The following is a 26,952-nucleotide window of genomic DNA, read 5'->3' on the forward strand; positions in this document are numbered from 1 at the left end:
ACCACCATCTGAGATGTGATTGAAAATAAAAATTGTCACCCACTATCATGGCTGGATAGATTTTCGCTGTTAAAAGACCGATCTCTCCAAGCATCCTTTAAGAGTCTGTTTATCTTTATGCGCCAAGTCTTTATAGTTCATAAATTGCATACAGAAGACGTTCCAATACATTGGCCAAATTATATCGACTGTTACTGTATAAATTTACATAATACTATAGCCTGTGTGATAGACTGGGCAGATCGCTCTTTGATCAGCCGGTGACGTGTCCATCTTTTAGTTAAATTCTTTAAAAGGACTTTGGAGTTTTTCAGTGTTTTCAATGCCAGTGGGCATTAATTAATTGTCTGAACACATTTTTCAATGGCTAACACTTTATTAATCTCGGAGGTGCATCTATGAGATTATCTGTAATAGTGGCACACTTAACATAGAACAGTACAGCACAGGAATATGCCCTTCAGCCCACAACGTCTATGCCAAACATGATGCCACGACCAACTCTTACCTACCTGAACAGAACCCATATTCTTCCATTCCCTGAATATCCATGTGCCCATCCAAAAGACTCTAATATGCCACTAACGTATCAGCTTCAACTACTACTTTGGGGTATATCAAATTAAACGTACATTTCCTGAGCCAGATTACATAAAATGCGGTTTAATCTATGAAATTAAGAAAATATACTTGAAACCACAAATCCTATAATCATCAGTAATTACAATATAAAACAAATGGCTGCACTGAATTTTTGTAATAATAAACAATTACAGAACTTTAATTGGGTGGGTAGACACAAAATACTGGAATAACTCAGGCAGCATCTCTGGAGAGAAGAAATGGGTGACGCTTCATGTCGAGACTCTTCTTCAGTGTGGGTGTGTATGGCGGGTAGGCGTACCATTGTGCTGCTGCTGTCAGATGAAGGAACTTGGAAGAAATCTAAACTGCTGGAGACAAGTTAAACAAGGCTCTATAGTGAGACACTTCCAACACTGTCCTTAAATTCACCAACTACCACTATTGTTGGACAGATAATGAGTCAGAGTATTGGAGGGAGATTAATAATCTGATTGAATGGTAGCAGTACAATAATCTTGCTCTCAACATTAGCAAGACTGAGGATCTGATTGTTGACTTCAGGGAAGGGAAGGCCAAGGGCCCTTGGTGGTGAGATGGCGGTGGAGAGAGTCAACAGGTTCAAATTGCTGGGCATACACATCTCTAATGATCTGTACTAAACCCAACACATTGATGCAATCATAAAGAAAGCTCACCAATGCCACAACTTCCTCAGAAGTTTGAGAAAATATAACATGTCACCAAATACTCCTTTGAACTTCTAAAAGTATAGAGTGGCGAGCAACTCGACTGGCTCAAACATTCAAAAATGAAAGTGCCTGCAGAATATCTGGGCATTGCCCAGTTCATCACGGGTATCAATCTCCTCACCAATGAAGGGATCTGCGGGAAGTACTGCCACAAGAAGGCAGCCAATATCATCAAAGACCCACACCACCCTGGCCACGCTCTCTTCTTGCTGTGTCTGTGCAGTTCAAAAATCAAGCCCCAAGTCATTAGCAATAAAACAACGGGCCCAGCACTCAACATCTGCTGTGGTCACTACCCTCGCAGAGGGTTCCGAGATTCAAACCACTCAAGCAGTTACCTCAAACTATTGGAGAGATACTGCCAACACTTTCTCTGCAAAACCCTCCAAATTTACTGGAAAGATAAGCAAACCAAAGTCATTGTCAAGACCTCTTCAATCTGAAGAAGGGTCTCGACCCGAAACGTCACCCATTCCTTCTCTCCAGAGATACTGACTATCCCGCTGAGTTACTCCAACATTTTGTGTCTATCTTCGATTTAAACCTGCATCTGCAGTTCTTTCCTACAAAGTCATTATCAACTCCCTTCCCAACATCCTTACAGCCCTAATGTTTCTCAACTGGCTTTGGGCCTGCTTCATTGGCATCAGATTCCTTAAATAAACACACTATTCCAATTTCTGGCACTGGAAGAAATTCCAAGAGGACATTGTCTTGGAATAAAGGGCATTGGGCATGCTTAAATTTAATAAATGCTAAATGGGTTTCGGAAATCTATCTAAAGATACTGAACGTATAATTTGGTTATGTATTAACGTCACCACATCACCTCTCTCGTAGAAGATTAATCTCCCAGAATGAAATGGGTTTTGTGAAATGAATCTGTGTCCTTTTGTTATGACCAGTCAATTTAGAGGTATAATTATCATGGCTTGTCAAGCTTATCAGGTTGAAAGGCCATACCTCTCATGTGCTACGCCTTAAAAACTCTTGAATGCTGTTCTGAGTGCCCTTCACTGTTTCCAGTCCAAGAGAAAAAAAGCATATTTACGAGGTTGTTTAATAAACACCACAACACACAAACTGCAAGCCAGGGAGACTAACAGTAATGTAAACAGAAAATGGTAGTAACACACAGACAACATTGGAGTATAGTTTATTGTCGCGTGTACAAAGGTATAGTGAAAAGCTTTTGTTGCGTGCTAACCAGTCAGCATAAATACAATACATGATTACAATTGAGCCATCCATAGTGCATAGATACATGATAAAAGGGAATAATGTGAATGACGTTTAGTGCAAGTCTAGTAAAATACGATCAAAGATAGTCCAAGGGTCTCCAATGAAGTAGATAGTAGCTCAGGACTGCTCTCTAGTTATCGGTAGGATGGTTCAGTTGCCTGATGACAGCAGAGAAGAAGCTGTCCCTGAATCTGGAGGTGTGCGTTTTGACACTTCTATACCTGTTGCCTGATGGGAGAGGGGAGAAGAGGGCGTGCCTGGGGTGTTGTCCTTCTTGGTTATGCTGCTGGCATTTGTGGGGAAAAAGAAAACATTAATACTTTAGGTCAAAAAAAACTTTCATCAAAACTGCCTTCAGACTTTTACTGGAGATTTTTTGCAGCATTTGCAGGGTTTTTTTTCTGTTTTAATTTTAAATGACAGGTTCCTGAACTTGTTTTTTTTTTAAATCAGCTGATATTGTATCCCACCGATTGGATTTTTACAGGTTTAAAATGAAAATGGTTCATAATTTCAACTGTTTTGAAAGTAATAAAAAAATTATAACTTGTAGACTGTGCTTCTTGCTTTCCTTGCTCTCTTCCAGAGTACACTTTGTTGGACAATGTTCTCTGTGATGAAGTGCTCTGTCAAGTTTAAAGCTGAGATTCATCAAGCAGCCTCCTCCAAAATGGTTGATGGAAATCTGCCTTCTGCAGATGAGGATCAGGAGAAAGAGACTAAGGATCAGGGCAAGCAGGACACTTCTGCCAAGCCAATAAATCCTGGGTTTTCAATGTGGGGTGTTTGCTTTCCCCAGGAGGGAACAATGATTTATTTGTTGAATTATTTATTTAATTGAGTGGTGATGTTGGCATTGAGAAGGAATATATTGTGCTGAGTTGAGGCATAGCCAAAGCCAATCTGGTGCAGGGAGGAATGTATGATACTTTATTGTCATTTGACTTGATTGGTATTTGGAAAGGTTTCTGATTCATGTGATTTTGGGCCTAGCTTAGAGGCAAAAGGGACATGCTCAAATTAAAGAGGCATAGTGTAATGCAGTACTTTAAAAGGCCCTTTGGCCCAACTTGTCCATGCTGACCAGGATGCCCATCTCAGCCGGTCCCATTTGCCATCATCCCTCTAATCCTTTCCAATCGATGTAGCATTTGCAACCTGGGTGTTCTCTGGCTGCTCATTCCATATAAGCACCACCCTCTGTCTGAAGGAATTGCTCCTCTGGTCTCTTTTAATTGTTTTCTCATTTACATGTTTTCTTAAACCTTATACCTTTTCTTGCACCTTAAACCCATGCTATCTAGTTTTCTACCCCCCTTTCCTGGGGCAAAAGACCATGGACATTTGCCTTTTACATGCCCCTCATGATTTTATTCACCACAAAATCACCCTTTAGTCTTCTAGCTCCATGAATAAAGTCTGAGAAAGTCCAAACATTCCATATAATTAAAGCCCACGTGTCCTGGCAACATTCTTGTAAATCTTCTTTGCATTCTTTGCAGCTTAATGACGTCTTTCCTGTAGCTAGGTAACCAAACTATATAACAACAATCCAGGCGTGGCCTCATCAATGACGTGTTGGACTTAATATGCCATATACTCAATTCCCCCCCCCCCCCCCCCCCCCCACTCAGGCGACAAGTGCCACCCCGCTACCACTTCATCTATAACCCCGAGGAGGAGCGAAGGCCCCGACCTCGCCTGCTACAGCCTGGGCTCAGCTTCCTCCGGCCCGGCGCTAAACTGGGCCGCGCTGTGGGTGGCCTTCAGCACCAACCTGGAGTTGGAGCTGGCCCAGACTCTGGGTTTGGGGCTGGGCAAGGGAGGGGGAGGAGGTTGTTGCTGCCGCCAGCATCACCAACAGCACCAGCAGCTCCAGCGCGCGCCCAGTCTGCCCATGACTGGCAGGAGACTGTCCGCGGACTCTCTCTCCGACCAGGACGACCCCAGCAGCAGCGGCTCCGAGTCGCCCGTCTTCGAGCAGGGCCGGCGGCTGCCCAACTTCAGCAGGATCTTGGTGTCGGACTGAGGGGAGGGGGTGGAGGTGGAAGGCTACCCTGCCAACCCGGCAGGACAGGCAGAGCTGAGCTGGAGCCAGCAGCTGCAAGTCCGGGGCCGCCCCGCCTGCCCAGGGTCACCCTGGACACCTCCAGACAGGGACGGAACACTGGGGAGGGGATGTGGACGGCCCAGTAGCAACTCAAGAGCACCCACAGCGACGGAGAGCAGAGCCCGACCCTGACCCCGACCACGGACGAAACGCAAGCCTGCACACAATGCAGCAGCACTGTTGCCGAGACTGTTCATAGCTAGTGACCTATGACCTGGGCATGCAGAGTCGGAATACAGAACTCGCTTATTGCCTTTTGCCATTTCTCAGCTCACTTACCTATCTGAGCAAAACCCTGCTGTAATTTTTGAAAAACGGCAGTGCACAGCTTGAGGAGATTCTAAAGGCAGGAGTGTACATAGCATCATTGAATATTCAGCAGAGAAATAAGTCCTTCTGCTAACTGCATCCATGTCCACCACCACTTTGTTTCACCTCTATTTCCCCTCAACACCCCCCACAAAATACTACCACTAATTTATACACTAGGGGGACAATTTAGAGTGGCCAGTTAACTTACCAACCCGCACGTCTTTGGATGAAACCCTGGAGGAAACCCACACGGTCACAGGGAGAACGTACAAACAACACTGGGGGTCAAAATTGAAAGCGGGTCACTGAAGCTGTAAAGCAGCAGCTCCATTAGCTATGTCACCAGGCTGCTACAAACTATACGTGTTCAGACCAGAAGGCCAGGAGTTTTATTTTATCGTTAACCATCAGGCAGACAGTGGGCAGCCTCCAAAGACAGCAGTACATGACTGACCTGTCAGCCCAGGCCTAGACCATGTGCTGGAAGGAATCAGTAACCCACATGCTTGACTCATTGTCGCGACTTTGATTGGAATCAAGTTGACTCCCTGATTTTAAATATTAATATTGCAACGCACCACATGATTATGCATCTTAAGATCATTGAGAGGTGACTGGCAAGATGATATTGCCCAATATCATGGTGTTGGCAGCACACTAAAGGGACACATTGTCCACTGTGCTTGAGACACCCTCCAAAGTGCCCCTGCTCTAGCACTGTACACTCTATCAAACATTACAATAAACTTTCAAAATATATATTAGATTCTGCTCTGTTGGAGCATTCTATGTTTTTTTTAAATCACTGGTCTTTGTAAGATCTCTTTAGCTGCTACTTTGCTGTTCCTTTTATATATGATGACAAACCCAAAATATGTCTCTTTACAGATTCATCTCAGGGAAAATACCTTGCATTATCTTTAAGAATTATTAACTTTTAAAAGATCGATTTATTTGTTTTTATTGCATTCCCAGAGTTAAAGAAGATCCTCAGTTTCTCTAAATCATCTGCATATAAATGTTTATCCTCATTGTTACAGAAGTAAATTTATTCTGCTGCATGTGCAATACTCCCTGAAATTGGGTGTCTAAAGCTGGACTAATGGATTATTGAATATAATGGATGTACAGATTATTGAATACAATGAACACATTGAATATAATGGACATACATATTGAACATACAAATAAATTAAGTTGTATAAGTTGAATATTTTTACGATGACGCTTCTATTAAAAAATAATTTTAAGCTATAGTATTTACATAGCAAACATTATTTGCATATGATTATCATTATCATGTGTTTAATGCACAGTAACCTGGGTTCTGTATGTGTTTAGATCAAACATGAAAATATGACCTTGCTAAATACCTACAGACAGGTTTTACTGGCTTAGTGCAAGGAATCTTTTGTAGCATGCAACAAATAGTTCTATCTCTCACTGTTAATCAAATTCTCTGTAGTTAAAATTCCTGTAAATACAATGCTACAAATAGAACAGAACAGAACAGCATAACATAAAGACAATGACTGTACCAAACCTGATGCCAAATTAAACTAACCTCTGTCTGCAGGTGCTCCATATTCATTCATTTGCATATTCGTGTCTTTCCAAAAGCCACAATTGTATCTGTCACCACAAACATCCCTGGCAACACGTTCCAGGCTCCTACCTCTCTCTGTGTAAAACAGAACTTGCCATGCAAGTATCCTTTAAACTTTCCCCCTTTTAACTTACAGCTATGCCCTCTAATCTTTGTAATTTCTATTGAGGGGGGGGGGGGGTCCTCCTGATTCTTGTACTCAATTCCTCAACCTATGAAGACAAGCATAGCATACACCTTCTTTATTACTCCCTACTTGGGTTGCCACTTTCAGGAAACTATGGATTTGGACCCACTGGTGCCACTAATGATCTTGTCATTAATTGTACATTTTCCCCTCACATTTGGCATCCCAACCTGCAACACCTCACACTCACCTGGATAAATCTTCATCTGCTATTTCTCCACCCACACCTGTAATGGGTCTATATCCTGCAGTATCTGTTGATAGCCTTCTTCACTGTGAACAAAATTACTAGCCAGCCCATCTACATTTCGGCCAAGTAATTTATATATATCACAGGGCTCTTAGTACAGATCCTTGCGGAACATCACTGGTTACACACCTCCGGCTGGAATAACACCCTTCCAAAATTACCCATGGATAAGCCAGTTCTTAATCTAAATCCAAATCACCATGGAACCCATGATTTTTAATCATCTGAATCAGCCTGCCATGAGGGACTTTATCAATTGACTTACTAAGATCCACGTGGACACATTCATGCCATACACTCATAAATTACCTTCATCACCCCCTCAAAAAAACATGACCTGCAATGCAGAAAATCCTTTTGTCTGCTCCCTAATTAGCCCATTCTCTCCAAATATGAGTAAATCCTATCCTGGAGATTCCTCTCCTGTACGATGTCTACTACTTGCTTGAGGCCTCTGGGCCCATAATTTCTTGGATTTTCTCTACTTTCCATTTTAAACAAGGGAACAACATTGGCTACCCTCCAGTCATCTGGAACACAATTCTTCACCAACAACCCTGCAATCTCCACCCTTGCCTCTCTCAATAACCTGGGACAGATCCCACCAGGCCCTGAGGACGAATGCACCTTAATGCTCTTCAAGTCATCCAAACCACCTCCTTCTTGATTTTAAACTACTCTTGCAAAGGTATTCCCTGCATTGATATTCCTGACTACCATGTCCTTCTCCTTGGTGAATACAGGTGCAAAGTACTCATTTCATACCTCGCTTACATTCTCTGACTCCAAGCATAAATTCCCTCCATTATGCTAGAGCAGTCCTACCTTCTATCAAGTTACCCTTTTGTTTTTAATGTATGTCTAAAAAGCCTTGGGATTCTCTCTAATCCAATTTACCAATGACATTGCATGCGTCACATTTTCTTGCCTTACAGGCAAGATGGTGGTCAAAATCTGCACAAAATGAGAGTATCCAATAACTTTCAATAGAAAATGTGGCCGGTATCATCTTCCTGCTTTGTTCAGGATGTTTATTTTTTGGGTGCAAAAACAGATAGTCATAGTTAACAGTCCTCATAGTGAGCACCACACTTAAATGTGTCTTCCCCACTGGGACATGGGGTCAAAATGTATAATAGCATTTGAGTCCTTAAGGCACCATATAACTGCTTGCTGCATAATATTCAAGTGTTTATCTCTTGTTCTGCTTAGATATGCTATCCAGTTATCCATTACTTTTCCCTATTTGTATATTTTGGCCACACCTAAATCTTTCAGGAGTTCGTTTGTTGTCAATCTACTCAGATTGTTTATTTTTTATTTCTACATCGAAGAAATGCCTTCTTTTTGACTCATAGAGCAATGAATGATGAGTCTAGGGTGTAATTAGGTTACATAAGAAACTCGATTTTCAATGGTTAATTCTTCTTCGATAATTGAATAGTGTTGAGCCGCAAGAGCTTATAAAGGGAGGGACAACTATGCCTGAACGTTACTGAACAGGTCACTCTGTGGATACCTCACAGCTAATGAGCAAAGCCTGACCTTTCTAACCTAAGGGCCTGTCCCACTGTGGGGACCTAATTTGCAAGTTTAGGAGAGTGTCATGGTCTTGTTGTAGCGCCAAAGTAGAACACCTCCTACGACCTCCTTCGACAATGTAGAGAACCTCCTATGAATATGTAGAAGACCTCTTACAACCATGTAGAAGACCTCCTTCAACCTCCTTCGACTATGTTGAAGACTATCTTCGACTATCTACAATTTACTCGCCGATGCTCTCGGGAAAACTGGACACCGAATAGTGGAGAGTGAAGACGACCACCTTCAACTACCTTCGACTATACTAACACTATCTACGAATACCTTTGAATACCTTTGATTACCTTCAATTGCCTTTGATTACCTAATAATAACATGCCGACCTACTCGACTAAAATATAGATTTTTTCCATGCCGACCAAATTTTACTTGCGGACAATTTTCTTCAGCGTAGTAAAATATTCTCCTCGACCAAACTGAGGCCGTGAGTATGCAGGAACTTCTCTCGAGCATGAAGGAGAGTTACAGTGACCTCCTAGGACCACGTGTCGACCATGCTGCGAGTTTGTGGTGAGCGTAAATTAGGTCCCCACAGGGGACAGGCCTTAAAAGAAGCAAATCATACCCCTCACGAGTCGAGAGCGTTTAATTGTGATATACACTAACAATGGTGCAATGAAGTTCTTACTTGCAGCAACTTAACAGGTCTGTAAATCTAATGCATATAGTCAATATATAAGAAACAAAATAAATTAATAACTCCTAACTCCTGAAAGAGCAGGAACGGGGTACTGATTTTAGATGATCAGCCATGATCATATTGAATGGCAGTGCTGACTCGTAAGGCCGAATGGCCTACTTCTGCACCTATTTTTCTATTTCTAACTAATTATGCCACTGCTTTCACCATAGTGTACCATCATTCCAGAACTATATTACAAAATAAATATACTTAAGGCAAATGAATTAACTCAAATTATTATACTTGACCTTCATCCCCTCCCTGCCTTCTCTATTCAAATGAATGAATTTGCAATAGGTTGAGCAAGAGGATTCCCAGCTAAATAGAAATGTTCAGAAATTAATTATTGGATAGGACTTGCCTCTTGAGACTACAAAGGCTCCACACTGCACGAGCCCTTGCTGTTCAGCTGGGGGCTGTCATTGCGGTAGCTTCCTACCTTTCCATTCACATCCTTTAGGTAGTCCTTTGGGATTAAGGATGTCTCAGGTTCTGTGAACCTTGTAGTGTTGGATGTAGCCAATGTGGGAACTGATGGTTCATGTGGTGACTGATGGGGCAGGAAGAAGGGTGGTTTGTAGATGGTCGACGCTTGCTGTTCCCCTCCCCCAACCTGCTCTTCCATGTCTCCTTACTATAAATTAAGTATAGCGGAAACGTAAAGCACTTAAATTAACTAACAACAATTAACTTAAATCACACCCTGTTTTGAGTAATCAAATTAAATGGGTCTGCATGGAATCTAAATTGGCATGCATTCAGTGAGCAGGTTTCCCAGCACAATAACTGAGAACTAATCAGAGTAGTGGTGGACAAGATGAGCAGTCCATTAGTGGTGTACAGCCAGAACACCAGCCGTGGAGCAGCTTTTGCAAACTCTTGGGGGTTTCACCTTTTGTGTAGGAATCCTGAAGCTTTGCACAGTCCAGTGGTTCCACCCACTGCAGCAGGCAGTTCTGCAAATGATCCAGGCCAATAACTCTTTCCTTCTCTTTGGATGCTACCTGACCTGTTGAGTATTTCCAGCATATTTTGTTTGTACCTCAGGAATATACCACCGTTTCTGCCTGCATCCAAAGCTAATTTATTAACCTTGTAGAAATCAAGTATTTGAAATCTGAAATAGAAACATAGAAACATAGAAAATAGGTGCAGGAGGAGGCCATTCGGCCCTTCGAGCCAGCACCGCCATTCATTGTGATCATGGCTGATCATCCCCTATCAATAACCGGTGCCTGCCTTCTCCCCATATCCCTTGACTCCACTAGCCCCTAGAGCTCTATCTAACTCTCTCTTAAATCCATCCAGTGACTTGGCCTCCACTGCCCTGTGTGGAAGGGAATTCCATAAATTCACAACTCTCTGGGTGAAAACTTTTTTTCTCGCCTCGGTCGTAAATGACCTCCCCTTTATTCTAAGAATGCAATGATGTAACAACATTACCTTTGGTTTTGGACAGTAGACCTAACTTTTGTGGGGAATTGTAGGAATTGGCACAAACCCATTTAATACAATTATATCTTTTGACACTTCCAACATTGCAATCATCCCAGTAGTTTTGGTTCTTCTTTCTATCCATGGGGTATTGACACCTGATAATCAGTACATAGCTTAACGGGAACACGGTTAAACTTTTGAGCTCCAAATATTTCTTTAGTCCATACCAACTGCAAATCTTTTCAATAGTTGTGCAACCCCTCTTTGGCTCAGTCTGCCTATGAAATAATCTGTATATTTAAAGAGAAACAGTGGAAAATATTCACAGCTGTGAAGGGGAGAATATGACTCTCGTGTTCCTTTCTGGATTTTGCTCATTTCCTGATCCCAGGGTTGATTTCAGGGAAGTGCTCTTTCCTCCATGATGGGTTCAGCAGGAATATTTCCGCTGGGAAATCTTCAGAAATTAATTTTGCAGTGGAAATTCAATTCCCTGAGACTATTCTGAAATGTTGTGTAAAAAAAAGCAAAGGAATAATATTATGCAGTATGAATTCTTTCTCTGAAATCCTGAAATAATCCTGAAATTATTTGTCTTTCCTCACCTACCATGCAGATTGGAATGTTTGCGTGCACGTTTATTAAACATTAAATTGTCCAAAGATATCAAAAGCTTTACATGTCCAAACCTGAAATATGAGCTTATTTTGAAAATCCTACCCTCTCTATGGCTCTGATAGCAAACACCAAGCCTGAGTAACATTTCCTGCAACATGAAGCTCTACATTACAATGTGTTGAGCTAGGAAATGCACTTAAACACTTTGCAGAGAACCCGCTCAACATTTAATTGAAGCTTCACAGTCATAAGGGGAGCTTTTATCTATGATAGAATTTAAAAGACTGAATTATGTACTCGTAACCACACAGGAGCCAGGACACCTGCAATATCATCTCTGCAAACTCTTTCCATGTTCATGCTTCTCTGGCTGTGAAGGCTCCTGCTGCAGGACTGCACCTCGTCACATGGACGGTGATTCTGCCGCTCCCCCCAGGAAATAAGACAAGGGACTTTGTGAAAGGCAACTTTAACCATCCTATAGGAACGAGTGAAGTTCTCACTGAATTCTTATCTGAAGCCTTCCAGATACAAGCCAAGACGTTTAAAAAAAACTGACTTTTTTAATTTTCTGATTTTGCATAGTATCAAGAGTGTTTAATTGTGATATGTATCGACAACAGAACAATGAGATTCTTACTTGCAGCAGCATAACAGTTCTGTAAACAATACATATAAAGAATATATAATAAACAAAAATGATATAGATTAAGACAATATAGTTTGTGAAATAAAGATTGAGATAACCATATATTAAGGTAACTAATGAAATATATAATGAATGTTTTAATAAAGCTTTTAAAAGTCATAGGAGTTTGAAATATTTTGAGTGAATTAAACGCAACAAATTAAATTTATTTCTCAGGGCCAAGATGATATTCGGCATTCATTAAAATTTAGTGCACACTGACATAAGGCCAATTACAACTTATTTATCGGCTAATTATTTTCTGCTTGGAAAATAAAATGTAGAAAGCTAGATTGCACCAACAAGCCCGAAGAAAATAGACTCACTGACTGCCCATTTAACTGTGCATGTAGTTTGCTGGGGCCTGGATTTTCCTGAAATGTTGACAATTGCACACAGAATTGCTTTCATTTATTTGCTCATTGTTCAAATGCTTGTGGATAAGCACTTGACCTTACTGAAAAGCTGCTTCTCTGTTCCTCCAACTGCATCGTGTTGGAGTCCATATGGGAGCTGCAATACTTGCAACAACATCTTGCAATTCTCCAGCTCATCGGAGCTGCTCCAGGTTAGATTTGGGCCAAACCCAGTGATGAAAGAAATGGATTTGGGTAAAGTTCAGGAGATTTACATTTTATTGAAAATTATTTAAAGTTTAATTTTGAAAGAAATGCAAATTAATTGAAATACACCTCTCTCCTACAGCAATTCCTTTCCATTGAAAAGACATTTTAAAAAGTATTTTCTGTTTTTTAATTTTTAAATTAAAGGAATTAATTCTGTCTTTATATAGTTCAAATTTCTGACATTCTAATACCATAGAAGTGGCAGCTTGTAAATTTGCTGGTTAAAAACAATGTTTGAACATGCTGTTGAAATATCATAATTCATAAGCTATAAAGGAATTACATTTTGATTACTCCTTTTAGCTGACATGGATTACAAAGCCTCATCTTGTTCCTCAACATTTTATGACACATTGTTAGCTCATTAACCAAACACTGAACATGGAATGGATTAGTATTCACTTTTTAAAAGTGTTTGTTTCACAGGGAAAGTTTAATATTTTATGTTTTAAAAAGGGGGTAATTTAATGCAAAGGAAATTGGGGTAGATTCTGCCTTCAGTGGCGACGCAGATTATTGTCCGTCTCAGAAGGCCACATTTATTGTACTCCTGCAGCAGCAACAATGCATGGCCTGCCATCAAAACAAAAAAATATACTCATTGGTTTTAGTGATCTTAAAAGAGTGAAGAGTTCATGGTGTTTATGTTGACATTCCCACTATCATAGAATGGTGACAGTACAGAAAGGGGCCATTCAATCCATAATGTCTATGCTGCCTCTCTCCCAAAGTAATTCACTAGTTGCACCCCTTCCCTGGAGTCTTGACGACTTATCCTCATCATTTATTTATCCCATTCATTCCTGAAATTTATTCAGAACCTCAACATGCTATTTAATTGATCGAATTAACAAGATCTTTTTAAATAACAGTGTCCATTGCACCGATTAATTGTCAACAGAAGCATAATGTTTTATTTATTTCCAAACATACTAATGAGTTCTGACAATTGAAACATTAACTATCTTCACAATAGCTGTGAGAACATTTCCTGATTTTATCGTATAAGACTGTTGGTGTCCAGAACTGTTTTCTGTCCACTATCGTTAGTTAGGTAGGAAATCCCAGCCCAGATCAATTAAATGTTTGTATTTAGTTCTTATTCTGTAGCTGTCTTTAGTTACATTAAAGACAAGTTTGAGTGCCATTTTTATTTCTTAGTTGTCAAGGTGAGGCAACTAGCTGGTGATACATAAACATGTTTGGACTTTTGGCAGACTGCCAGCATTAATATACGCCCATGAGAATTCAGCTATGCCAGAGGTACAGAAGAAAGCTCCACCTACTGCACCTGATCAGTGTACATGACAACTCTATTATAAAGCCGTGGAACCTTTCTTTGCACTTTGCTTTGAAAGTTATTTTTGAAGTTTAAGGATCCGGCAGTTCGAAGTGACAGATTTTCCTGATATCATTTATGTCGATGCTTTATGTAACTTGCACAGTAATTCCTCTGTTGTATTTACGGTGACTGCGTTTAAAAGTATTTGAACAATCAATAGCCTATTGCTCTTTGCTGTCTCGCCAGGTGAAGGATTTCCTCAGTGAAAACCCACAGCTATTCAAGTTATTTTTACACAGAAAGTGTACCTGTCCTGGTAAGTACATTTTGTGTTAAATTTGACTGGACTGCCTTATTTTTGTTTTAAAGTATGTAAATAGATTGGAACTTGTTAAAATGTATATTAGTTTGATATCGGTAGTGAGCAACTTGCCTTAAGAGAAAGGCTCTTATGTCTAAGGACTTGCATAAACCAGGTGAAATATTTTCTCCTGAAGGTTGTGTTCTTGAATATCTCCCCTTAAAGGGTGATGCAAGAAGAGTTTTAGAATATTTTTAGACATGTTTTTAATAGGCAAGGTGGTGCAAGTTACTGTCGGCAGGCGGGAATGTGAGTTGAGGTTACAATTAGATTTTATTGAATGATGGAGCATGTTCGAAATACTCCAAATACTCCCAACTTGTGTGATGAAACAATTGTTATGTTGCAATTTCCAGTCAATGTGAAAGCTTTTCTTTTTGGATATTTTAAATTAAATTGACAATATCATCAACAGCTGCAATCTGATTTAACCTTTATGTTGCTCAGTGTTTTGAAAACTCTATAAAGACCAGGGAATTGTCTATGATGTGATAACAATCACATTGGTAGATCACAGACAGATGCTGGTTTATACCAAAGATAGGCACAAGATGTTGAAGTAAATCAGTGGGTCAGGCAGCATTCATGGAGAACATGGATAGGTGACATTTCGGGTCAGAACTATCCATTTGAAAAAAATCCTTTTTCATTTTTCCAGTTCTGATTTTGCACCGTACAGATTGTTGCAACATGATCTTGCCTAAAGAAGCAATATTTCATCATTTTTCCTTCCATTTGTAAATTAATGGGAGATGTGCATAAAGCAGGTCCTTGTTACTATCTTTCTTCTTTCAGCTTTCATTTAACCCATTTAACATTCAGATCTTGGATGAGTGCTCCAGCTACGAACTTGATTTCATTTTGAAACCCTCTGCTTTATCTGTATAATGTTTAGTGCAAGGTAAAATCCAATAAAGTCCAATTTAAGGTAGTTTGAAAGTCTTCAATGAGGTAGATGGGAGGTCAGGACCACTCTAGCTGGTGCGATAACGGTTGCCTGATAACAGCTGGAAGCACCTCGAACAGCTGGAAACTGTCCTTGAATCTAGAGATATGCATTTTCCAACTTCTGTACCTCGTCTGATGGGAGAGGGGAGAAGAGGAAGTGACTCATCCTTGATTTTGCTGGTGGCCTTGCCGAGGCAGCGTGTAAGTCAATGGAGGTTGGTTTGCGTGATTGTCCGGCCTACATCCACAACTCTCTGCAATTTCATACGAGCTTGGATGGTTCCCAAACCAAGCTGGGATGCATCCCTATAAAATGCTTTCTAAGCACATCTTTAGAGGTTGATGAGAGTTGTTGGTGACATGCCAAACGTTCTAATTCTTCTAAGGAAGTAGAGGCGTCGGTGTGATTTTTGGGCCATTGTAGACCTTCAGCCCAGAGAAATTAGGTTAGACGAACTAGAGGGAGTACAGAGAAGGTTCACCAGACTGATTCCTGGGATGTCAGGACTTTCATATGAAGAAAGACTGTATAGACTCGGCTTGTACTCGTTAGAATTTAGAAGATTGAGGGGGGATCTTATAGAAACTTACAAAATTCTTGAGGGGTTGGACAGGCTAGATGCAGGAAGATTGTTCCCGATGTTGGGGAAGTCCAGAACAAGGGGCTGGTACCTGTCGTGCAGCGGACTATTTGTCTGGCGTAACCCATTTTGTACTCTATGAACTCAACTTGTTCATTTGGCATTATTTTTGAGTGGTACCTTGCTCGTCTATATGCTAGCCCATTTTTTAGGCCCTTTAGGTCTGGCTGGCCTTTTGCAGCGGGAAAAATGTCTGCCGTTTGTGTTGTTGATATAGGCATGGCAGTGAGCACACCATGGTAGTGGATTTAAGTGGTACCTCACTCATCTATTTAGCACCCATTTTTTGGCCCCTTGGAGGGTACTCCAGGTCTACACGCAGCGGGCGGTACCGGACAGACACCCAATTCCGTTCATTTCAGGTGCCCCCTACACACTCCCATAGTCAGACATTGGTATCTAGTTCGTCTAACCTAATGTCTCTGGGCTGAAGGTCTATTGCTTCGATGTGGCTGGTCCAGGAGAAATTGCTGCCGATATTTATTCCTCAGAACTTGAAGCTTTCAACCACCTACATGACTATATTACTGGGAGTGGAGAATGTTAGTTATTGGCAAGGTCTGAACAGGCAGGGGTTGTTTTATTGGAGTAAGTTTGATTTAATTGATGTATAAGATTTTAATTGGGCTTGCCAAATAGATCGGAAGAATCAGTATCCCAGATTCAAAAACTGGATTAGATTAAAGATCCTACAAGAAGCCTTGGAGGGAAGTCAATTTTTTTTCAAACATTGTGATGAGAATGGTTTGCAATGTACAAACAGAGGAAGAAATCCTCATCTGGTTTGGGGTGGCATGGTGGCGCAGCGGTAGAGTTGCTGCCTTACAGCGCCAGAGACCAAGGTACGATCCTGATTACGGGTACTATCTGTATGGAGTTTGTATGTTCTCCCCTGACCGCACTGGTTTTGTCCGAGATCTTCAGTTTCCTCCCACACTCCAAAGATGTATAGGTTTGTAGGTTAATTGGCTTGGTATAAAATGTAAAATAGTCTCTGGTGTGCGCAGGATAATGTTAATGTGCAGGGATGGCTGGTCGATGCAGACTCATTGGGCCAAAGGGCCTGTTTTTTCAATGTATCTTAAAATAAACTAAAAGATATCTGAATCGGCATTGACTTGCACGACAACAAGTTGAGAATTTGAAGTGGGGTTTTTTCAGCCCACATGGATATGATGGGCTGAATGATGACGTGCAGCGGTGTAAATTTACACAAAGACCCATATGCTTCGCCAATTAGAGTGCTTTGCCCATCCTCCGTTAGAATAACTACAAGAGCCCAGATATCGGAGATTGAAACTTCTTCCCCAACTATCTATCTTTGATTCCATTTCATTGCTTGAATCCTCACATTTTTACTAGCTTTGGGTCACCTGAAGTAGTATCTCTTTCTTATGTTCTGTTTCGTAACAAATCTGTAAAGCGCATATAATATTTTAAATTGAAGTTATTAACTGGATTTCGGTCTTTCACTTCTGTCCTAAAAAAAAATGTGCTTGGGTGGGATACTTGTATTTTATTTTCAGAATGCTGCTATGACCTCAACAATGCCAGTATTTATTGTCCATCCCTTGTTCTCCTGTGGGCCATTATCTATTCCTCGTTCTCCTGTGGGCTATTCCTCTAGACACCGGTCTAGGAGAATCAACCCAACTTCAGGAAGGCATTTCTAAATCAGCCGTCTTGGTAAGACGTCAAGTTACAGTGGCAGGCGTTTTTTCCATCAGGACATGGCAAGGCAGTTTTGATTGACCACATTGCTAATTTTATTGAGACCAGTTTATTGCCGTAATATTTCCTTTTTAATTTATTAGTCTAGATCTCTCAATACTGGACTACCAAAATGCACATTCCCTCATAAATTCCATCTGTTAACTGCAAAGTATAGATTTCAATATAAAATATATATTTTTTAAGGATTATGGTACAGCACAGAAATTTGTATTAACATGGTTTGAAAATGTTGTTGAAGCAATAATAAATTTGCATTATGAGTTTACATGTCTATGCCTCTACTTACAGCATGTGCATGGTTGATAATAATTGCCATATTTCTTCCGCAGAGTGAAACCAATTTGTTTAAAACGCTGAAGACATTGAGTGAGTCTCCATGATGGACTGCTAAGTAGAAAGGGATAATTCTCCTTCTCCATTTATTGAAATATCCTGCAACTGACTTTGGACGAAGACGAAAAATGTCGAGCCATTTAACCGGAGATGCTTCATTCAGCTCCAGACAGGAACTGCTGAATTTAAATGAACCGTGCTTGAGCACCAATAATGTAGAGACTGCGGATTCTGAAGTAATTAACGAGAAAATACAGTGCAATGGGACAAAAGTATACAATAAGTCCTACCAACATAATTCGCACTCGAGCAATTCTGAACATGTGTGTGGCTGGGGTCTGTTCAAGCCCAAATTTCTGCAGGTTTGCAACACGCCAATAGGAATCCTTGGTTTCCTCTGCTGTGCTTCCTTTCTCCAAGGAATGATCGTTAATGGATTTATAAATACTGTTATCACTTCAATTGAACGGAGATTTGATCTACGCAGCTACCACAGTGGCATGATTGCCAGCTCTTATGACATAGCTGCGTGCATCTGCCTGCTGTTTGTCAGCTACTTTGGTGGGAGTGGTCACAAGCCAAAGTGGCTCGGCTGGGGGGTCTTAATCATGGCTTTGGGGTCACTCGTGTTTTCTTTGCCTCATTTTGTTTCCAGTCATTATATAGTGGATTTAACAGAGGAGTCTGGTTTATGCAACACCACAAAGTCTACACAATGTCAGGAAGGTTCGTCGAGTTCCTCCAACTACAGGTTTCTGTTCATGCTTGGACAGTTCCTCCATGGCATTGGGGCAACACCACTGTACACCCTGGGAGTGACCTATCTCGATGAAAATGTCAGGTCCAACCATGCTCCTGTTTACATCGGTGAGTGTATCGAGAGGTGGCGATGAACAGTGTTACTCTTCTGGGCTTCCTGTTGTTGTTACGATGGCAATTGGGCTTAGGAAATATTCTGGTAAATCTCATGCCTTTGCTCAGTCAGGGATCAAATAAAACTAATCCCTGTCTGTAAAATTAGATAAATACATAGGGAATTTCTCCCTGTTCTTTAGCAGTAACATTGAAAGACATTCTTCCACCACCTTATTTCTGACAAAGTTATGCTGGTGGGAGAAGCCCAAAGGAATTAGGAACAATGCTGTTAATTAGATGAAGGCTATCTCCTATGAATCAGAGAAACCTTAACAATCAACCTCCAACTTTAAATACCAGAACCCACATAAAGATCCAAAGTTTAGATTCAGTGAACACTTGGTTGCTAATGCAACTTGAGATTAATGTTGCAAATATTTGCGAAGATTTCCAAGTGATGTGCACACATTTGAACCATTAGACTTAACTAGAAAACAGTCCATCACAACCATATTAAAAACACACTGACCTTGGTTTGGAAGATTCTAAAGCAGTTAGTACTGTTAGTTGTATCGTAAAAATCAAAGTGCACATCTGCTGTACCAAGCCAATCCCCGTCAGAACACGTTCCTTTCAACAATTCAGCAATCTGTAGTCAAAACAGATTGCTGTTTTTGATGGCATTGTAAAGGGTATCTCCTTAGAATTGGATGCACTTTTATCGATGGCATATCACTGCTGTAGATTTTTGGCAGTACCAGTGGAAACAAACATTTGACGTGGGGAATGAAGATCTATTTTAGATCATCTTCAATGTAGTTGTGGCATACCTGGGTGGTACTGGATAAACACAGATCTGCCTTGCTCCGTGCTTGTTATAAACTAAACTAGATTCCTAAAAATAAATTATTACCCAAATTGAGATACTCAACCATAATGAGTCAAAAGTAATGTAGTTTCTTACTTTAAATAAGTAATAAAACCCAATATAATTTCAAGGCTCAGAAATTCTGTGTTGTATAGTTTCTTCTGGATCATTTGCAATAACGAATGCCAAATGCTTTCATCACCACTGGATACATCTTCTTGTCCAATAGTTATTAACACCTGTACTTTTATTTCCCCTTGTTTGCAGCAAAATTAGAAATAATTTGAGCTAAATATGTAACTCCATCGCACTCCCATCTCACAATGCCTCTCAATATTTCATAGTCATAAAGTTATATAGCAGGGAAACAGGCCCTTTGGCCCAACACATCAGTGCCAAAGAAGTTTCCAACTTGAAATGTCGCCACGTGAGATTTGACTAGTAATGATTACCAATACTAAGTTTTTTTTAAATCAGTCATGCCCTTTTTCCATTGTTCATTTGTGTGATTGCATTATTTGACTAATGAAAGTGAATAATACTGTACAGATTACAGCAATAGTTCACGTATTTATCATCCAACATACCTGTTTGCACAAACTAAATCCTTGACTCCGTCCAAAAGGTGCCTAAATGTCAATTTAAAAATAATCTTATTTCTCCATTTTTAGATCTGTAATTTAATAGAGACTTAAGCAAGATTGTAGTAACAATTTATATCTTCCTGTAAGGAGTCACATGTGGAGCAAAATACATTGTAGCTGTGCCACATTACATAAAAGTTTAATTCTCTTAAGTAAACACTAAAGTTCTTGCTGTTATCTCGAGCATTCTTTGGTTATCGTTTTAGGACAAAGATTTGCTCGGAACACTTAGTGTGTATTATGCAATTTTATTTTCTAATCTGACATGAGGCATCATGAACAGCTGACATGTATTGGGGCCAGTACTTTGACATTAGAGATGTCCAAGTGTAGACCTGGAAATAGACAAGGGCCTGGAAATTAATCATGGGCACGGAAATTAATCATGGGCACAACCCCATAAATGGACCTGAAATGTCTCAGTGGATGACAGATCTGCCTTCGCCAATTCATGCTCATACTTCCTACAAATCTCATGCACTGACGTTTTAAACGCACACTCAGGTGTAAGCATTATAAAACAATGGGCATAAGGAAAGTGCTGAAATTTCCTACACCTAACCCAAACCAATTAGGAACAGACGAGGGCATTCAATCCAATTTGTGATCCCAGCTACAAAGACAGATGTGTACAGCAATTCGTTCTTCCCCCGCACAATTAAAGCATGGAATAATCTCCACCCTACTATAGTTACCCAAGCAGATGCAACTAAATTTAAAGTAGCTCTTTCTTCCCAATAACCCTTTCTGGCTTAAGTCCTCCCTCCACCACCTCCAGTTTAAATTCCATTTGGAATATTTTGGAGGACCAAGAAACCAAGAAGAAGAAGTATGCATGTAATTTTAATGTCAACACGTTATGGGTGGGAGCTTTGGCAAGGGTCTGATAACACATGGGAAACACTGAAGTTAATGCAGTTTGTCTTAGAGGCATTTGAACCCTCGATTCAAGATAGAGTTGGATGTGGCTCTTAGGGCTAATGGAATCAAGGGATATGAGGAGAAAGCGGGAACGGGGTACTGATTCTGGATGATCAACTATGATCACATTGAGTGGCGGTGCTGACTCGAAGGGCCGAATGGCCTACTCCTGCACCTATTTTCTATGTTTCTAGGTCTATGTTTTTAACCCAATCGCTGCATGAACATGTTACAGCCATATTTCCTGACTTGTTGGATTGAGCGGGCATGTTCGGGGTGACCACAAACATTAGTCAGCGGTTCCCTGCTCCTGGTATAATGACTTCCTCTAGTAAGGAAAGATTAATGCAGAGGCTCATTCCCTTTCATTCTGGCATGCACATTATTCCAATCCCTTCATTCTGCATTCTCACACTCATCCCATCAGATCACCTTATAGTAGACTTGCCCTACTCTTCCTCAGACTCCAATCCATTCGGCCACTGAAAAAGTGAGGATAATCGAGTATGTTGTCACTTTATGCATTTAATGATTAATTGGCTTTTACACGGAAGAGGGTTTTCTCCTTCTGACAGGCACCAAATAATGGAACAAGAGTAGATGGTGGAGTCAGAAACAGCAGGTATATGATGCAGGGTCGCACTCCTTGGTTGGGCAACAATGCTGCGTCTCCATCTGTCATCCACTGAGACATTCTCTAGCAGTGGTAAAGAATGAACAATGTGCTCACATGCATCCCATCCATAACGTGGACACATGCAGAGGTCGGGGAAGACCTTTACTATTCTGTAGTCTCATGTTTCTGATGGTTCCGATGATGTTCGTGAGAACAAAGGGTTACATAGTACAGTGGAGGAACAATGTCTGCGTTGCCAGCAGTGCGGGGCATGAAACCTGGCAGGAAATATCCACCATTTTTTCACCATCATCTGGCGGATGTAAAGTGCACAACAGCGCTTTATGAGAGGAATGAACCCTCATGTGGGCTGTGAAAGACGCATGGCATTGAAGTGGTGCCCCTTTTGTAGGTCCCATGGGTCCCTTGATGGCCATGTTTGCAATCTGATGAACTACTCATGTGGATTATCACGTAACAACAAACCGAACCACCCACTCCATCTAAAGGCCCTTATTGCCACAAGCATTGATGTAATCATTCGCCTTGACAACCAGGCCATCAGGGACAATCCCTGTGGATTTCAACCATTGAGTTTACTCTGCCATTCAATCATGGCTGATATATATTTCCCTCTCAACCCCATTCACCTGTCTTCTCCCCACAACCCTTGATACCCTTACTAATCAAGAATATGTCAATCTCCGACTTAAAGTACCCAACGACTTGACCATCGCATCTGTCCATGGCAATGAATTCCACAGATTCACCACAGACTAAAGAAATTGCTCCTCAACTCCTTTATTCTGAGGCTGTGCACTCTGGTCCTAGACTCCTGCTCTGGTGGAAACATCCTCTCTGCATCTACACTATCCAGCCCTTTCACTATTCTATTCGCTATCCAGGCCTTTCTCTATTTACTCAAAGTTGATGGGGAGTTTATCAACTGGTACAAAAGCTTGATTCCTTAGTATCCAGCGGATATAAACCTGTTATAATAGGTTTCAAATATAGCCAACAGCAAATGTAGATGCTGAGACTCTGGTGCTTGTCAATGTCCAACCTTATCTTTGGCCTTAAATAGAAACACTGAGGCTGTCAGCAGGTCAGCCAGCATTTCTAGTCCTGACTAAATGTGCTTTGTTTCACTCTGTTTCACTTTTCAAATGTTCTGCCTGGCCTGCTGAGTGTTTCCAGCAGTTTCTGTTCTAATTTCACTTTTCCAACATTTCCGATGTTTGATTATCCTCTCTCTATGTACTTTATGGACTCTTTCAAGGCATGTCTGCTATCTTTCATGTAAAGCTGCTGGAAGCATAGATGGTATAGATGCAGTGGCGGACTGGGTCTAAAAATATTGGTTGCCAGGAGACAACGGGGACCCACTTCATCAGGGGCCCACTTGATATAGGGGGCCCACTTCATCAGGGGCCCACTTACCATCGGGCAAGCTGACACCCTGGCCAGTCCGCCACTGCATAGATGGTATAGATGGTCAGAACCTTTAACCCAGAGTGGAAATGTCAAAGACGAGAGGGGATCACTTTAAGGTGAGTGGAACAAAGATTAATGCGGGTGTGAGGGACCAGTTTATCGCACAAAGAGCAGTGGGAGCCTGGAATGTGCTACCAGTGAGGCAGGTGGAGGTACATGCGATAGTGGTATTTAAGAGGCTTTTGGATAGGTGCATAGATATACAGGAATATAGAGATATGGGTCAGGTGCAGGCAGAGGAGATTAGATTAACCTGACATCATGTTTGGCACTGACCATCGTGGGTTGAAGGGCCCGTTTCTGTGCTGCACTATTCTATGTCCTATGAGTGACTACTGATTCTGCTGAACCTGCCACTCTTTGCATCCAACTTCCGAAGTAAGTCTGTTCAAGGCTGATGTGCCCATTGGGAATCACATGATAACCTCAAGTCCACACAGATGCCTCTTGCTGCGTTGTTTGAATAAACCATTTTACAGCAACATTGGAGAATCCCCTCTGTGGATGCACTACTTGTGAACAGCTTACTGTTCAATGTTCAGCTACTTCCCATACCAGACATCACGATAATCTTTAAAAGTGGCAATCTTCTAAATAATCACCATCTTAATCTGAATTCTCAACTAATAACATCTGCACTTGTTTAGTTATTTCTAACCATGTGCAATTTGTTTATTCACTATTTCAGTCACTAAATATTGTTTCTATTTGTTTTCTAAGCTTTCCTATTTCAAGCGAGTTTATCCTATGTTTGGATATGAGTTTATATCCAGTCATCATCTTGCAAATTGAGGCCAAAAATATGTGCATTATTTTTCTGTTCTAAACGTAAAGACAGTGAACTATGGGGCATGATTCATATTCAGCTCCATTCTCAGTATATGCCTGTTTAACAAGCTCACATGTCCTTTTGTATTTTCGCAGAATGCCCCACATACATTAATATCTCCCCTGAATGGATTATTATGGTCAACTTTCATTGACGACATACTGTTAAATCTACAAGCAAATGTTAATATTGCTCTAAAGGAGCAATCAATGTTTTAACATAGATTGCTCCCTTCCCATGGGAGTTGATCACAGACATCCTAACCTATTGATAAGCCAAAAGTTGGAGGGGCCATCTGATAAGAAACAGCAACAATTATCCCCTTGAGCTATTCAGTAAGATTATGACTGTTCCAGTCTTAGCCTCACCAGCACTTACTCATGCTCTCCACACATCTGTGGACCTCCTTGGAGATCTTGATGGGTCATTACATTGACTTTGTTTCTCATTCCACAGAGGCCGCTGAGTATTTCCAACATTTTCTGTTTCAGAATTCTCAGATCTGCAGATTTTTTTGTTTGATTTTCATAAAGCTACCAAGCCTGTAGAAACTCTCGGTGGCCGATTTGGCACCATTGCTCGCATCCATCCACCACTTGGAAGGGCAAGGAGAACAGGCACACAGCCCCACCAACCCATCCAAGTCACAAACCTCTGCACTAGGAAATAAGTCACTCTCCTTTGCCACTGTGTCAAACTCTGGAGTTCCTCCGCAGCACTCCTGGAGAATCTTTGCCATGTGTGTTGTGGCATTTGAAGGAGGTTGGTTGGTTGGTGGTTATCACTGGTTGCCGTCAGCAAAATGCACTACCACCTTCTAATTCTCCTCATTAAATTAGATATGCTTTAAGGGAGAGCCATGCAAATAATCAACAAAGCATGTGATAAAAGGAAAACAAAACAAATCTATAATAAGCAGTTTCTCTACATCTATATAAATAGATAAATCTATATTAAATCTGTCTTAAGGGGGTGGCCTGCAGTGAAGTTAGTAGAGCTGTGGCCTCATAGCACCAGAGACCCCAGTTCAATCTGACTTCGGGTCCTATCTATATGGACTTTGAATGTTCTCCCTGTGACCACATGGGGTTTCCTGGTTGTTGTGGTATCCGCCCACATCCTAAAGATGTAAGGGTTATTGGGCTAATTAGTCATTGTAAATTGTCCCTATTACATAGGAAAGTGGTAGAATCCAGTGAAAGATGATGGGAATGTGAGGAGAATTAAAAAATGTGTGATTAGGGATTAATGTAGGATTCGTGTAAATAGGTGGTTGATGGTCGACACAGACTTGGTGAGCTGAAGGACCTGTTTCCATCCTGTATTTCTCTATTCTCTATTTGAGAACATTGTATTCAACCTGTGTATCCATTCTTCCCCTCCCCTCCCCTCCCCTCTCATCAAGATGCCTACTCCACCCATATTTTGAAACCTTCAATTAACATTACATTTTTATTAAGAGATAGTTAGCTAATAGAAGATAGGTAATGTTGTTCCATTGTTCAAAGTGAGCAGTAGGGCTGAGCCTGGAAACTATAGCTTGGTGCACCTTATGTCAGTGGCAGGTAAGTTGCAGGAAGGAACATTTTGAGGGATAGGATTTGTGTTCACTTGGAAAGCAGTCAATGATTATGAGAGGTCACATGACTTCTGCAGAGGAGATCATGTCTCACAAATATGATGTAAAGAGTTAACTAAGAAAATTGATAAAGGCAGAGCAGTAGACATGGACATTACTAAAAGGCCCGTCCCACTTGGGCGTCATTTGCGCGTAATATGCACGACATCATTTATGCGTCACGAAGCACGACGAACGCGTCGTACCGTGCACGTGATGCATGCATGGTGACGTAGGCAGTGACGCGCAGTCGCGCGCAGCGCCCCAGGGTTTTGGAATGTACTAAATCTTCGCGCGCCATCTGCGTGATGCGCAAATGACACCCAAGTGGGACAGGCCCTTAAGGCTTTTGACAAGGTCTCGCATGTAGGACGGTTAAGAAGATCTATGGACAGATTAACAACCTGGATCCAAAATTAGCTTGGTGATAAGAGGCAGATGGTATTTCAGTGTTGGGCATTTTTATGATTATATGGTTTCGGCTGAAACAACTGGTTATAGCCAACTGGTCAGGGCCAGTATGAAACAACTGGTCAGGGCCAGTATGTTCTATTCTCATTGAGAATGTGTCTAGGACACGGAGCACAGAATTCCAACAACAGCCGACTTGTATCCATTCATTTCCTTTTGTCATATGTGCTAGGTTGTCAGTGAGCACTGTCAGATTGCATGGAAGTACTCAGATTGCTTTGGGATAATTTCATATCTGCACTAACCTGCAGGGTTGAGTTCTGTACTGGATCACGGGGCACTTTGGTTTTAGTTGGCAATTTATCGGTTCCCTCATTATGGTCCCTCTGACTTTAGTTCCAGCCATCCAATTTCTGTGGCCACAACCTTCAAAACTCTGAGCACATTCCTAAAGTTTCCTGAAAATAAATCCATTCCCGCAGAATCTCTCTGACAGCTACGCAAACCACTTTTCAATTTGGCTCCTCCATACAGTTTGCAAGTCAAATCCAAGAAAAGCATTTGGCAATACTTTGCAACATCGCTGCGATCATTAAAGATAGATTATATTTATAATTCAGTTGACATTTCTAAAATGATGTGTTAAGATTTTTGTTTACGAATCTAGAAATGTAGAAGAAGGAACTTTAGGATAATGGTTATA

At 41.0% G+C, this 26,952-nt stretch overlaps 1 protein-coding gene across 3 annotated transcripts in view; it reads left to right on the forward strand.

The window, feature by feature from the left end:
• The window catches only part of slco4a1 (solute carrier organic anion transporter family member 4A1), a 158,669-nt gene that overhangs the window by 92,732 nt on the left and 38,985 nt on the right, over positions 1-26,952 (forward strand). For 2 of the 3 annotated variants that reach the window (XM_033041956.1, XM_033041957.1), the window contains exons 3-4: positions 14,223-14,292; positions 17,990-18,860. In XM_033041956.1, the coding sequence (XP_032897847.1) occupies positions 18,122-18,860 (739 nt within the window). In that variant the 5' untranslated portion in view covers positions 14,223-14,292; positions 17,990-18,121. Of the gene's footprint in view, positions 1-14,005; positions 14,293-17,989; positions 18,861-26,952 lie in introns of those variants that run through there. The other variant, XM_033041955.1, reaches the window with a different exon arrangement.

This window comes from Amblyraja radiata, chromosome 23, assembly GCF_010909765.2.
Source record: "Amblyraja radiata isolate CabotCenter1 chromosome 23, sAmbRad1.1.pri, whole genome shotgun sequence".
NCBI lineage: Eukaryota > Metazoa > Chordata > Chondrichthyes > Rajiformes > Rajidae > Amblyraja > Amblyraja radiata.